Source organism: Otolemur garnettii, unplaced genomic scaffold, assembly GCF_000181295.1.
Source record: "Otolemur garnettii isolate 467f Iridium unplaced genomic scaffold, OtoGar3 scaffold00022, whole genome shotgun sequence".
NCBI classification, from domain to species: domain Eukaryota; kingdom Metazoa; phylum Chordata; class Mammalia; order Primates; family Galagidae; genus Otolemur; species Otolemur garnettii.
This window is the reverse complement of record NW_003852417.1, coordinates 17,424,245-17,436,478: the sequence shown is the minus strand read 5'-3', so window position 1 is coordinate 17,436,478 and position 12,234 is coordinate 17,424,245. Positions and strand designations below refer to the sequence as shown.

General features: G+C 55.6%; 1 protein-coding gene across 1 annotated transcript in view; it reads left to right on the top strand.

The window, feature by feature from the left end:
* The window catches only part of OTOF (otoferlin), a 95,102-nt gene that overhangs the window by 71,067 nt on the left and 11,801 nt on the right, over positions 1–12,234 (top strand). The window contains exons 16-35 of the mRNA XM_012803709.1: positions 1–147; positions 352–538; positions 2,212–2,435; positions 3,147–3,255; positions 4,010–4,190; positions 4,276–4,396; positions 5,278–5,378; positions 5,473–5,563; positions 5,708–5,824; positions 5,929–6,081; positions 6,380–6,569; positions 6,675–6,799; positions 7,158–7,292; positions 7,960–8,121; positions 8,300–8,419; positions 8,897–9,058; positions 9,159–9,321; positions 9,856–9,926; positions 11,355–11,384; positions 11,791–11,922. Coding sequence (XP_012659163.1) covers positions 1–147; positions 352–538; positions 2,212–2,435; positions 3,147–3,255; positions 4,010–4,190; positions 4,276–4,396; positions 5,278–5,378; positions 5,473–5,563; positions 5,708–5,824; positions 5,929–6,081; positions 6,380–6,569; positions 6,675–6,799; positions 7,158–7,292; positions 7,960–8,121; positions 8,300–8,419; positions 8,897–9,058; positions 9,159–9,321; positions 9,856–9,926; positions 11,355–11,384; positions 11,791–11,922 — 2,721 coding nt within the window. The remainder of the gene's footprint in view (positions 148–351; positions 539–2,211; positions 2,436–3,146; positions 3,256–4,009; positions 4,191–4,275; positions 4,397–5,277; positions 5,379–5,472; positions 5,564–5,707; positions 5,825–5,928; positions 6,082–6,379; positions 6,570–6,674; positions 6,800–7,157; positions 7,293–7,959; positions 8,122–8,299; positions 8,420–8,896; positions 9,059–9,158; positions 9,322–9,855; positions 9,927–11,354; positions 11,385–11,790; positions 11,923–12,234) is intronic.

The window sequence follows — 12,234 nt, the reverse complement described above, 5'->3', positions numbered from 1 at the left end:
TGGGCCCGGTTCTATGTGAAAATTTACCGAGCAGAGGGGCTGCCTCGTATGAACACAAGCCTCATGGCCAACGTGAAGAAGGCTTTCATTGGTGAAAACAAGGACCTTGTGGACCCCTACGTGCAAGTCTTCTTTGCTGGCCAGAAGGTACTGGAATATGAGGAACAAGAGGCTGGGGCTTGGGTGACAGGCATTACAGATATAGGGTGACAGGTGTGGGGCCTAGGAGCAGGCACCAGCCTCCAACTGATGGGGCTGAGAGGCTAAGGCCAGGCTGAGAGTGAGGCTCCTTGCCACTTGCAGTCCTCAGACCAAGAGCTCATGTACTCTAACCCCCACTCCCTCCTGCAGGGCAAGACTTCAGTGCAGAAGAGCAGCTACGAGCCACTGTGGAATGAGCAGGTCGTCTTCACAGACCTCTTCCCTCCTCTCTGCAAACGCATGAAGGTACAGATCCGAGACTCAGACAAGGTCAATGATGTGGCCATCGGCACCCACTTCATAGACCTGCGCAAGATTTCCAATGATGGAGACAAAGGTCAGTGGCAGGAGACTGGGTGTGTTGGGGGGGCAAGGGTAGGTGTGAAGGGAAGGAATAGTTGAGACCCCATTCTTTACACCACCACCATCACCCCAGACCTTGGCCTGACTGGCACTTTAAGGGCCTTATCAACAGTTCTCATCTCAAGGGCAAGGTGAGGAGTCAGGACTCAGGCCTGCTCAGAGCCTGGCTGCCTGGATTTGACGGTAGCTGTGTGACCTTTGCACCTATTTTCCCATCTATGAAGATGATAATGACAATACAATATGATAATTACAGTACACGTGTAATCAGAGTGTGCATACTGCCCATGTATACAATTACAGTACATACATAGTACCTCATATTAGCAATCGTACTTATCTACAGACCAGTGGGAATCCAGGCTCTGTGCGGGGTGCCAAGGATATAGAGTAAGATAAGAATCTATTCCTGGCTGGGCACAGTGACTCACACCTGTAATCCTAGCACTGAGGGAGGCCGAGGCAGGAAGATCACTTGTGATCAGGAGTTTTGAGACCAGGCTAAGCAAGAGTGAGACCCTCATCTCTACTAAAACTAGAAAAAAAATAGCTGGGTATGATTGTAGGCATCTAGGAGGCAGAAGGATCACTTGAATCTAGGAGTTTGAGGTCGCAATGAGATAGGCTGATGCCACAGTGCTCTAGCCTGGGCAAAAGAGTGAGACTCTGTCTAAAAAATGATAAATATAATAATCTATTCCTGCCCTCCAAGAAACCAGTGGTTTTATTTCTTAAGTTTGGTTGTCCTGCAGAAACAAATACGTGAAAACCCATCAGTGAGGTCATTCCCTACCAAGCCCCCCACCATTGGTATGTCACTGTTAAGGAGATGAGAGTGCTGCCAGAGGGTGGGACATTAGGCAGAAGACACAAAAGGCCACATATTATCTGATTCTGCTTATTTGGAACATACAGAATAGGCAAATCCATAGAGACAGAAGGTAGATTATTGGTCTCCAGGGGATGCAGGGAGGGGGGATTTAGGACAAACTGCTAGATAGGTGCAGGTTTCTTTTGAGAAGGATGGAAATGTTCTGGAGTTAGATGATAGTTGCACAACATTGTGAATATACTAAAAACCACTGAAATGTGCACTATAAAATGGTGAACTTTATGTCATGTGAAGTCTATGTCAGTGTTTAAAATGCTATAAATGTGCTTTTTAAAAATAGGCCCAACCAAAAATAAACCAAAAAAAACCTACTTAAGCCAGAATTGTATCGTGCTACACCTGAGATCCAACACATCCTACCCATTCGAGAAGATGGAGAGGGTGGCCCTTGGGAGAGGAGGGGAGGGGTCTGCATGGGCAGGGTGACACCACAGTGGGAGGCAGACCTGCAGAGATGATGCAGGGCCACAAAGCCATGCTGAAGAGCTGGGAGGAGCTGGCATCTCCAGCTGGTAGATTGTTGACGGCTCCCAGTCCAAGCACCAGCATTCCGGGAGCCTAGCTCTGCCTCCCCATCACACAGCTCAGGCCCCCACGAGGAAGAAGCAGATCCAAGAAAGTGCTCAGCACAGCGCAGGTGTGAGAGTTCTGTCCCACACACAGTATAGTGCAGACACGAAGTCCTAGGCTCAGTGCCCAGATAGAGGCCAGGGGCCCCAGAAGAGGCTCCTCCAGCCCTCTCCCTGCTGCCACAGGCTTCCTGCCCACACTGGGCCCTGCCTGGGTGAACATGTATGGCTCCACACGCAACTACACGCTGCTGGACGAGCACCAGGACTTGAATGAGGGCCTGGGCGAGGGTGTGTCTTTCCGTGCCCGTCTCCTGCTAGGCCTGGCAGTGGAGATCCTGGACACCTCCAACCCTGAGCTCACCAGCTCCACAGAGGTACAATTGGAGCAGGCCACACCCATCTCAGAGGTGAGGACCCAGGCTGCACTGTCCCCCAGGCCCCAGCCCAGCCCCTACCCGAGAGGCAGCATGAGTCCTGTTGCTGCCCTGTCTGCCTCAGGGGCCAGACAACAGGACGAGTCCTCCTCCCTGGAAGTAGAAGTCCCCATTCTATCCCCCAGAAGGATCTTGGTCTGGCCCACCTCACTACACTCTGCCCAGAGGTCTCAAAATTGTTCCTCCTGGCTCAGCACCCATAGCTCAGTGAGTAGGGTGCTGGCCATATATACCAAGGCTGGCAGGTTCGAGCCAGGCCCAGGCCAGCTAAACAACAATGACAATGCAATAAAAAAATAGCCGGGAGTTGTGGCAGTCGCCTATAGTCCCAGCTACTCAGGAGACCGAGGCAAGATAATCACTTAGGCCCAAGAGTTTGAGGTTACTGTGAGCTGTGACGCCACACTCTATCTAGGACAACTTAGTGAGACTGTCTCAAAAAAAAAAAAGAAAAATTAAAAATTAAAAATTTCAAAATGGTTCCTCCCTCTGCCCCTCTTCCCAGCAACAGTTGTCCCTGTATTGTCCAGAGCCAGCCCTCTTCCAGGGACATCCAAGCTGGAAGGCTGCCTGGCTCTAGGACTGGGTAGGGCCCCCACCATCAGCCCAAGGGGCCTGCCTGTGAGAAGCCAGGCCCATCATTCCACCAAAGCTTAGGCAGAGTTTGAACTACCTCCCGCACAGAGCTGCACTGGGAAAATGGACGAGTTCTTTCTCTTTGGAGCCTTCCTGGAGGCTTCAATGATCGACCGGAAAAATGGAGACAAGCCAATCACCTTTGAGGTCACCATAGGTGAGGCTGGGCTCACAGGGGTCTGCTCTCTAGCCCCTGGGGAACCAGAAATGACTCAACACCTTTGTGAATGCCTGGGGCCTACAATACCCAACAGGAGGCTGACCTTTAGCTCCACCTTTTAGGGCCAGGCATGTTGGGACCTGGGGAGGAAGGAAGGGAGAGGCCCCTGGGCTAGAGAGGAGAGAGTGGGCATATGGGCCTTGGCTAGGGTGACCAGATTTTAACATCGGTAAGGTGGGACAACATGGGGGGGGGAGGGATGGGGCAGGGCAGGGCCTGACAACAATGCAAACTTTGATAAGCAGTTCTCCATAATCACTTCTCAGCAATTAATTGTTATTATTACAGTTTAACATTATAAAATTAACAAAAATATTATAAAAGTCATATTCTGGCGAAATAGCCACATGGTAGCCGAAAACCATATATTCCCTTCTTGTTCTCCCACCCGTTTGTGCATTCTTTCCAAAAATCAGGATGAGATGTGGGACAAATTATTGAAAAGCAGGACGTCTGGTCACCCTAGCCTTGGCCAGACTGGGCCTTACACTCAGACACCTGGGGGCTTCTAGAAGCCTTTATGGGAAGTGAGAACGTGAGGACCTTTCTTGGCCAGCGTTTTGTCACATCTGAGTCCCATGCCCTGATTTTCCTCTCCCCTCCCCTAAACCCAAAGTAACACCTGGATTGAATGGCAGGTGGGGCCCGGTAGGGAGGGACTCTAGACTCTCTGCTTACCTTCTGTCTGCAGGCAACTATGGGAACGAAGTGGATGGACTGTCACGACCCCAATGGTCACGGCCACGGAAGGAGCCCGGGGATGAGGAGGAAGTAGACTTGATTCAGAACTCCAGTGATGATGAGGGTAGTGACAATGGGGACCTGGCCTCAGTCTCTTCCACACCACCCATGCGGCCCCAGGTCACTGACAGGTGAGTGCTGCCTCCTGTCCTCATGTGGCCAGCCCTCCCACCTTCCTGGGCCCCAAGAATCAACCTGCCCCCTCTGCCCACCCAGGAACTACTTCCATCTGCCCTACCTGGAGCGCAAGCCCTGCATCTACATCAAGAGCTGGTGGCCAGACCAGCGTCGTCGCCTCTACAACGCCAATGTCATGGACCACATTGCTGACAAGCTGGTCAGGGCCAGGCCTGGGGCCAGCAGGGGGCTGGGGGGGGCCTATAGGACAAGGTGCTACCAGTGGGCCTTACCAACACCATGGAGGTCCATCAGCACAGCACTCACCATGGGGGCCCCGGTAGGACCTCTGTTCCCATCCCCTGTCCCAGGTCCCAGGATTCCAGGCAGATGCACAAGCAGGAGCCACTGCTAGTTACTGCAGCTTCCAGGGAACTGGAGAAAGGAGTGCCAGACTCCCTGATTCTTCCAGAAATCTTAAAAGCAAGGCTAATATGAGGTTTTTCCCCCACCTTTGCCAATGTCTTATCTGCCTTGTGAATATAACCACAATTAAAACCTGTAGCTTTCACCAGTGTGACCTGAGCCTGCAGTCATCTGCCAGACTTCCCCCTGAGAGTTAGAGTACTGGCTTCCCCACAGCTGACAGGCCTCCCAGGGCTCTCAAAGCCAGAGCTACACTCCTCCCCCAGGCCTCTACTCCCACCCCAACCCCAGGCCCCAGAGAAGCCTGAGAGTCCTGGCCCATCCCATCCTGGGGTTTCCTGGGGGCAGCTGACCACACCGCTTCTCTGGCCTGCACCAAGGCCCTATTCAGCCCTGAGCTCTGCCCAGCCCCTGTGAGTCCACCAGGGCCACAGACTCAGCCCAGAGGCAGCTTCTTCAGGAACTGAAGACTCCATGTATGCTAAGGTCTCTAGGTTCTGAGAATAGACCCTGGGAAGTCAGCAGCTTCCTCAGGAGGAACAGATGCTTCACAGGGACCTCCCTAGTGAGAGGCCCCAGGTCACGAGGCTTCTCATTCCCCTGATGAGTAGGGAGGAGCACTGGGGGAGTCAGAGGAGGCTGCAGGTCAGCATCATCCCCGCCCTGGGTTCACAGGAGGAAGGCCTGAATGACGTGCAGGAGATGATCAAGACAGAGAAGTCCTACCCGGAGCGTCGCCTGCGGGGTGTCCTGGAGGAGCTCAGCTGTGGCTGCTAGTGAGGAGGGCGGGCAGGACTGCCCAAAAGGGACCCCTGGGGCTGGGCAGAGGCGGAGAAATCCACAGGCTAAACCCCCTGTTCCCCACCCCAGCCGTTTCCTCTCCCTCGCGGACAAGGACCAGAGCCACTCCTCCCGTACCAGGCTTGACCGGGAGCGCCTCAAGTCCTGCATGAGGGAGCTGGTGAGAATACGGCTGGACCCCAGGGGCTCTAGGGAGGGTGTGGAGGTAAAAATGGGATGTCTGCCTCTGAGGTCACAGCCGCTGCCATCCTGGCTGAGCTGCCCCCTGAGTAACTGAGCTCTGTTGACTCCCCCTCCTGTGCAGGAGAACATGGGACACCAGGCACGGACCCTGCGGGCCCAGGTGAAGCGGCACACGGTGCGGGACAAGCTGAGGCTGTGCCAGAACTTCCTGCAGAAGCTGCGCTTCCTGGCAGATGAGGTGTGTGGCCAAGGGGAGGGCCTTCTCCGCGCCCCCAGGGTCACTCAGGCTCAGAGGGCCCAGCCAAGAGGCCGACACCCCTTGCACCCCTTACCTGCTGCCAGCCTCAGCATAGCATCCCCGACGTCTTCATCTGGATGATGAGCAACAACAAGCGCATCGCCTACTCGCGGGTGCCCTCCAAGGACCTGCTCTTCTCCATCGTGGAGGAGGAGATGGGCAAGGACTGCGCCAAGGTCAAGACGCTCTTCCTGAAGGTGCCAAGGGGGACACGTGAGGGGACCTGGATCCTTTCAGTGGGTCAGTCTCCCCTTGAAGGTAGCCACAGCCCCTTCTGGGTCTGGTGAGCCTGAGCCCTCTGAGCAGGTGCTCAGAGAGAGCTAGAGAGTGAAGGGGGACAGGAGGTCCAAGATGGCCCCCATCTCTCTTCATCTCCCATGCCCACCTCAGCCAGGCCCCACCCTCTAACTAAGGCCTCTGCCAGCTCCTTCCCCTTCCTCACCCTATGGGCCCTGGCAGCTGCCAAGTTCCTGGTGACCCTGTGCCTGTCCCCAGCTGCCGGGAAAGCGAGGCTTTGGCTCAGCCGGCTGGACGGTGCAGGCTAAGCTGGAGCTATATCTGTGGCTGGGCCTCAGCAAGCAGCGCAAGGAATTCCTGTGTGGCCTGCCTTGTGGCTTCGAGGAGGTCAAGGCGGCCCAGGGCCTGGGCCTGCACTCCTTCCCCCCAATCAGCCTGGTCTACACCAGTGAGTGAGGACTCCCGAGTCTGGGTGGGCCGCTCATTCCCAGCCCTCGCCTAGGAGGGGGCTGGAGGGCTGCCTACTCCCAGAGTGTCTCTGCTGTCCCCACAGAGAAGCAGGCCTTCCAGCTTCGAGCCCACATGTACCAGGCCCGCAGCCTGTTTGCCGCTGACAGCAGTGGGCTGTCCGACCCCTTCGCCCGTGTCTTCTTCATCAACCAGAGTCAGTGCACAGAGGTGAGGATGCAGGGTGGGGAGGGACTCTGGCTTTGAGAGCCCTGGGAGGCCTGGGGGTGCTGAAGACATAGGGTAGCCAGTACCCTAACTATTAGGGAGGCCTGGCAGATGACTACAGCCCAGGTCACACTGGTAACAGCTATGGCCATTAATTGTGATTATATTCACAAGACGGGGAAGACATTGGCAGGGGTGGAAAGCAAACCTCATGTCAGCCTTTTAAGATTTACAGAAGAATCAGGGAGTCTGACACTCCTTCCCCAGCTTCCCTGGAAGCTGCAGTGAGTATAAGTGGCTCCTGCTCGTGTATCTGCCCACCCACTGTCACTTGTGACCTATCTCCCATCCCATGCCATAGGTGCTAAATGAAACCCTGTGTCCCACCTGGGACCAGATGCTGGTGTTCGACAACCTGGAGCTGTATGGTGAAGCTCACGAGTTGCGGGATGACCCCCCCATCATTGTCATAGAAATCTATGACCAGGATACCATGGTATGATGGGCTCTGGCTCCAAGGACCCTCATAGCAGCCACCAACCTCATGTGCCCTGTACCCCACCTACAGCAATCCTCTGCTGGCCACCTCACCAACCATCCTTGGCCACCATGCTTACTGGGAAGCCACAAGTCTGGGCTAGTAACTAGTTCCTCCAGGTGCCTCCTACAGACTCTTGACACCCTGAACCATTCCTGACACTGGGGGGCTCAGCGTGCCAGGCCAGGGCATCTTCACCTCCTGGTACAGACTGAGTCGGGAGATGTGCCAGCAAATCCTGCACACCAGCCTCCCCCGGCCCCTGCCTACAATCAGTAACAGCCTCGCCGATCTCCATGGAGGTTCTAGAGTAGGAAGTGAAGGATTAGGAGAACCCCCAAGAGTTGGGGAGCCACCTTCCTACAAAGCACCTCAGCTGTGGAGGTGCTCTGAGAGAAGCCTGCACTAGAGATAGGAGGGCCTCTTGTCTAGTTCTGAGTCTTGCACCTGCCATTCACTGATTGCCTGGCCTCGGTGGTCCCCAAGACCTGGTTTTCTCCAGATGGGCTGCCCCTTACGACAGCTCACAGGGCTGTGATAAAGACTAACTGAGATGCCTGTCGGTATGAACGTGTCCGGCAAGCTGCAAGCCCTGAGAAGCTCTCTGGGTTGTCTGTGGTGTCAGGGCAAAGCCGACTTCATGGGCCGCACCTTTGCCAAGCCTGTGGTGAAGATGGCAGACGAGGCGTACTGCCCTCCACGCTTCCCGCCCCAGCTCGAGTACTACCAGATCTACCGCGGCAACGCCACGGCGGGAGACCTGCTGGCCGCCTTCGAGCTGCTACAGGTGGGGCCAGGGAAGAGGGTCTGTGACCTGGGGGCCTCCCTCCTTTGCACCCTCACTGAAGCTGGGGTCCGAGGCTATTTGACCTCCCCTATCTCCCTATAGCTGATGTTACATAACTCGTGGGGAGAGACCCCTTTCCCTGGCTCCTTGCATGTGACCTGTGACCCCCTTTCCCCAGATTGGGCCAGCAGGGAAGGCTGACCTACCACCCATCGATGGCCCAGTGGATGTGGACCGAGGGCCCATCATGCCTGTGCCTGTGGGCATCCGGCCCGTGCTCAGCAAGTACCGTGTGGAGGTGTGTGAGGGGCCACATGGCCTTCCCTGGGCTGCCCTGCCCAGGCCTCTGCCATGTCTTCTATCTTGGCCTCCCTGTTCCCACTCACTTTCCCTCTGGCGAGGGTCTAGTACGTACTGCACTGTTGCAGGCAAATGCAGCAGGTCTTCAGGCCTGACTGAGAAGCCTGGAGGGAAGTGACTTACCCAAGGTCACCCGTGGGAGCAGCAACAGTCTAGGGCCTGCCCCTCTGCACTGATTGCACTGCCAAATTCCAGGAGTGTCCCCAGTTCTCATCTGCTCCTCTCCTCTGCCCACACCCACCCCACAGCCCGAACTTCACTCCCTGAGGGATGCCCACCCCTCCTCAGCTCTCCTGGCCTGCTCACGCCCTCTGAAATCTGCCCACCCCACTGCCCAATTCCTTCTCTGGTGGCCCAGTGTCCCCATGGCTGCCTTCCTTGATGGAAAGTCTCTCGCTGCCCAACCGTCTCCCAGGTACTATTCTGGGGTCTGCGGGATCTGAAGCGAGTGAACTTGGCTCAGGTGGACCGGCCACGGGTAGACATCGAGTGTGCAGGAAAGGGGGTACAGTCGTCCCTGATCCACAATTACAAGAAAAACCCGAACTTCAACACCCTGGTCAAGTGGTTTGAAGTGGTGAGTGCAGGCCAGGGCAGAGTAGTGGTGCAGCTCAGCTTGGCCCGGTTTCTCTGCCCCCTGCCCTGAAGCTCAGGCCCTGCATCCCCAATACCCCCAGGACCTCCCAGAGAATGAGCTCCTGCACCCACCCTTGAACATCCGTGTGGTGGACTGCCGGGCCTTCGGCCGCTACACCCTGGTGGGCTCCCATGCCGTCAGCTCCCTGCGTCGTTTCATCTATCGGCCCCCAGACCGCTCAGCCCCCAGCTGGAACACCACAGGTATGGCCACACCCAGGACCCAGCCCTGGCCCCACTGTATTCACAGAAGGGGCTCCAGTTCACCATCCAGTCCAAGCAGCTGCTGGAGTTTTCTCCTCAGGGGAGCCTCCAGGGTGCTGGGAGAGGGCAGGAAGGAACATCCTATCCTGGTGGCCAAGGAAGGTGCCCAGGACTGCCCCTCACTCTACAGCCAGAGAGAGGCAGAGCTGGAAATGACCTTACAGGGTGTTCAGGCAGATGGCGTCCAGCAGGTTGATAAAGAAGGCCCAGCCTTCCTCCCAGCAGCCCCCCTCCAGGCCAGCCCCCCACCTCTCAGCCACTCACTCTTCTCCCGGCTCACTCTCTGTCCCCTTATGCACATCTTTTCTCTCTCAACTTCCCTGTCCCTTTCCCCTCAGAAGGCTCCAGAATCAACTTTAGACCTTTGCTGTTTCCTGTTTCTCCCGTCTGCCTGTCTGTCCGTCTCTCTTCCAGTCAGGCTTCTCCGGCACTGTCGTGTGCTGTGCAATGGGGGTCCCTCCTCTCACCCCACAGGGGAGGTCGTGGTGAACATGGAGCCCGAGGTGCCCATCAAGAAACTGGAGACCATGGTGAAGCTGGACGCGGTAAGGCAGGTGGGGTCAGCCCTGTGCTGACTGGGGACAATGTCATGCCACACGTCCTGTGAGCCAAGCCAAAGGGACCATGGTTTTCCCTCACAGCCATTCACCTGTGACACACCCAGGCCTGGTCTTCAGGAGGAGTTCCAGCCAAGCTCCTCGTTCCTCCTGGCTTTGAGACTAGGGTGGTTCATCTGCCAGAGGGACCTGTCACCTGGCGCCTGGATGTGGACGGGCTGCAGACCCATAGGGGAGAGCAGGATGGGGCTGGCCTGCTTCTAGCCAGACTGAGGTCCAGACACTGAGAAGGGGCGGGAGTGGGCTTCCTGCCTACCACATTCTCTTATGCCATGCCCGACCTCACGTGTTTCATGCAGCCCTCCTCATTTAAGGAGCTTAGTCTGAAATGATACCAGTAATTCTGAACCCTCCAGGGCCTACCCAACCAGCAGGTTATCTCTGGTCATTGCTCTTGGGAAAGGGGAGCAGAAGAGGCCGCAGCCCTGGGGTGCACTGCCAGGAAAGCCCACCACTTTTCAGAGGCCCTGTCTCCCCTTCAGTGCCACCTTAGAGCCCCTCCCTAAGCAGCCTCTCCTCCTTGTGGCGGGCAGGCAAAAAGCCTCCTGCCCTAGTTCTAGGCCATTAGCAATACAAGACAGAGGATGATGGCACAGGCCTGAGCTTCCCCCTGTGGTTCCCTCATCCTGGCTCTGGCAGGGTGTTTGGCCCCGTCCCTTTTCACTGTGTGACTGCGTGTGTGTCAGCTTGATCATCGAGGCAGCCTGCCCTGGGAAAGTGGAAGAATGTGTGGAATTTGACTTGTGTGGCCAGGATTCCTATTCTCCTGCCCAGGGCAGCCTTCCCTCCTCGACCCTACTGCTCCTTGGAATCACCGAGCACTGTAAAGTTTTATCAGTGCCCAGCGACCCCCTGAAGACTCAGTGGAGCCCTAGCACCAATATTATGACCAAGAGAGTAAATTTTTAATGTCCTCATCACCAAAAAAATTAAATATTTACAATGCTAGCCTAATTTAATCAGTCCACATTATATTAGAAAATTATAACACCATGTTATACTCATAAATGTATACAACTATAGTTTGTCAGTATACAACTATAATTTGTCAATATACAATTTAAAATAAATAAATATTTTTACAAAATCTCCTGAGGTGATTCTGCCATGCTCCAGGGCTGAGAGCCATTGTCCCAGAAGTCTGAGGAAATGGCAGAAACATCCTTGAAGCAGACCCTCTGTGCTTGTTCAGGCACAGTTGTCCCGTGTGCACAGGAGCTCCCTATTATACCCAGGGGACGTCTGTTGCCACATTAGCCCTCTCAGCTCCTTTCCCTCTCTCCCACATACCCTGTGCTGCACCACTGCCTGCCTTGTGGTTAATTCTGTCCCTGTCTCCTTGGTTCCCTTCTGCAGACTTCTGATGCTGTTGTCAAGGTGGATGTGGTGAGTGTGAGGACCCTGCAGGGGCTCTGGGGTGAGAGGGCCCTGCACTGGCAATTGTGTTGAGCTAAAGAGCCCAGTGTAGGACTGATGCAGTCCCAGGGCCTGGATGCTTAGGCCAGCACAGCCCTCCAGAGAGGAAGACAAAGGGAACTAGATGGGCAGCAGGTGCCTGTGTGCCAGTCCCACCTTGGCCAGCAGCCCACGTTGGCAGGTTATGACTCTCTTTGGCCCATGTCATCCCTCTTTACCCCTTTGACCTTGGTGGCCCCACAAAGCCTCATGGAGCCCAGGCCTTCCTGGGAACAGAGGGCAGAATGGGCAGGGGCCCTCGGGCTTGTCCAGGGTTCTGGGAATGGCCAGAGGAGCAGTGGTCCATGCAGGACTCTGGACCTGGCCAACCCTGCAGGCTGAGGAGGAGAAGGAGAAAAAGAAGAAGAAGAAGAAGGGCACCACAGAAGAGCCAGAGGAGGAGGAGCCGGATGAGGCCATGCTGGACTGGTGGTCCAAGTATTTTGCCTCCATTGACACCATGAAGGAGGTGAGGCCCTGGGCAGCCACCGGGGAGCTGAGAGGGAGTCAGGCTAGGGGAGGTGAACACTCAGACCTGCTGCCAGCTGCTTTCTCATTCCTCCCCAGAGCTGGTTCCTGACCTCCATTACAATGAACTTGGGATGGCCTTGGCTCACATCCTTGAAGTTCTAGCTCAGAACTCACCTTTTCCATGATGGGCGTCCAGCCTACCTTTCCCTGCTTGGTTTCCTCTTGTCCTCATTCACTCACTCCACAGACATCTCTTCAATATACATGATAAGCCAGGCACCATACAAGGTGCTGCAGGAGCCCAAAGATA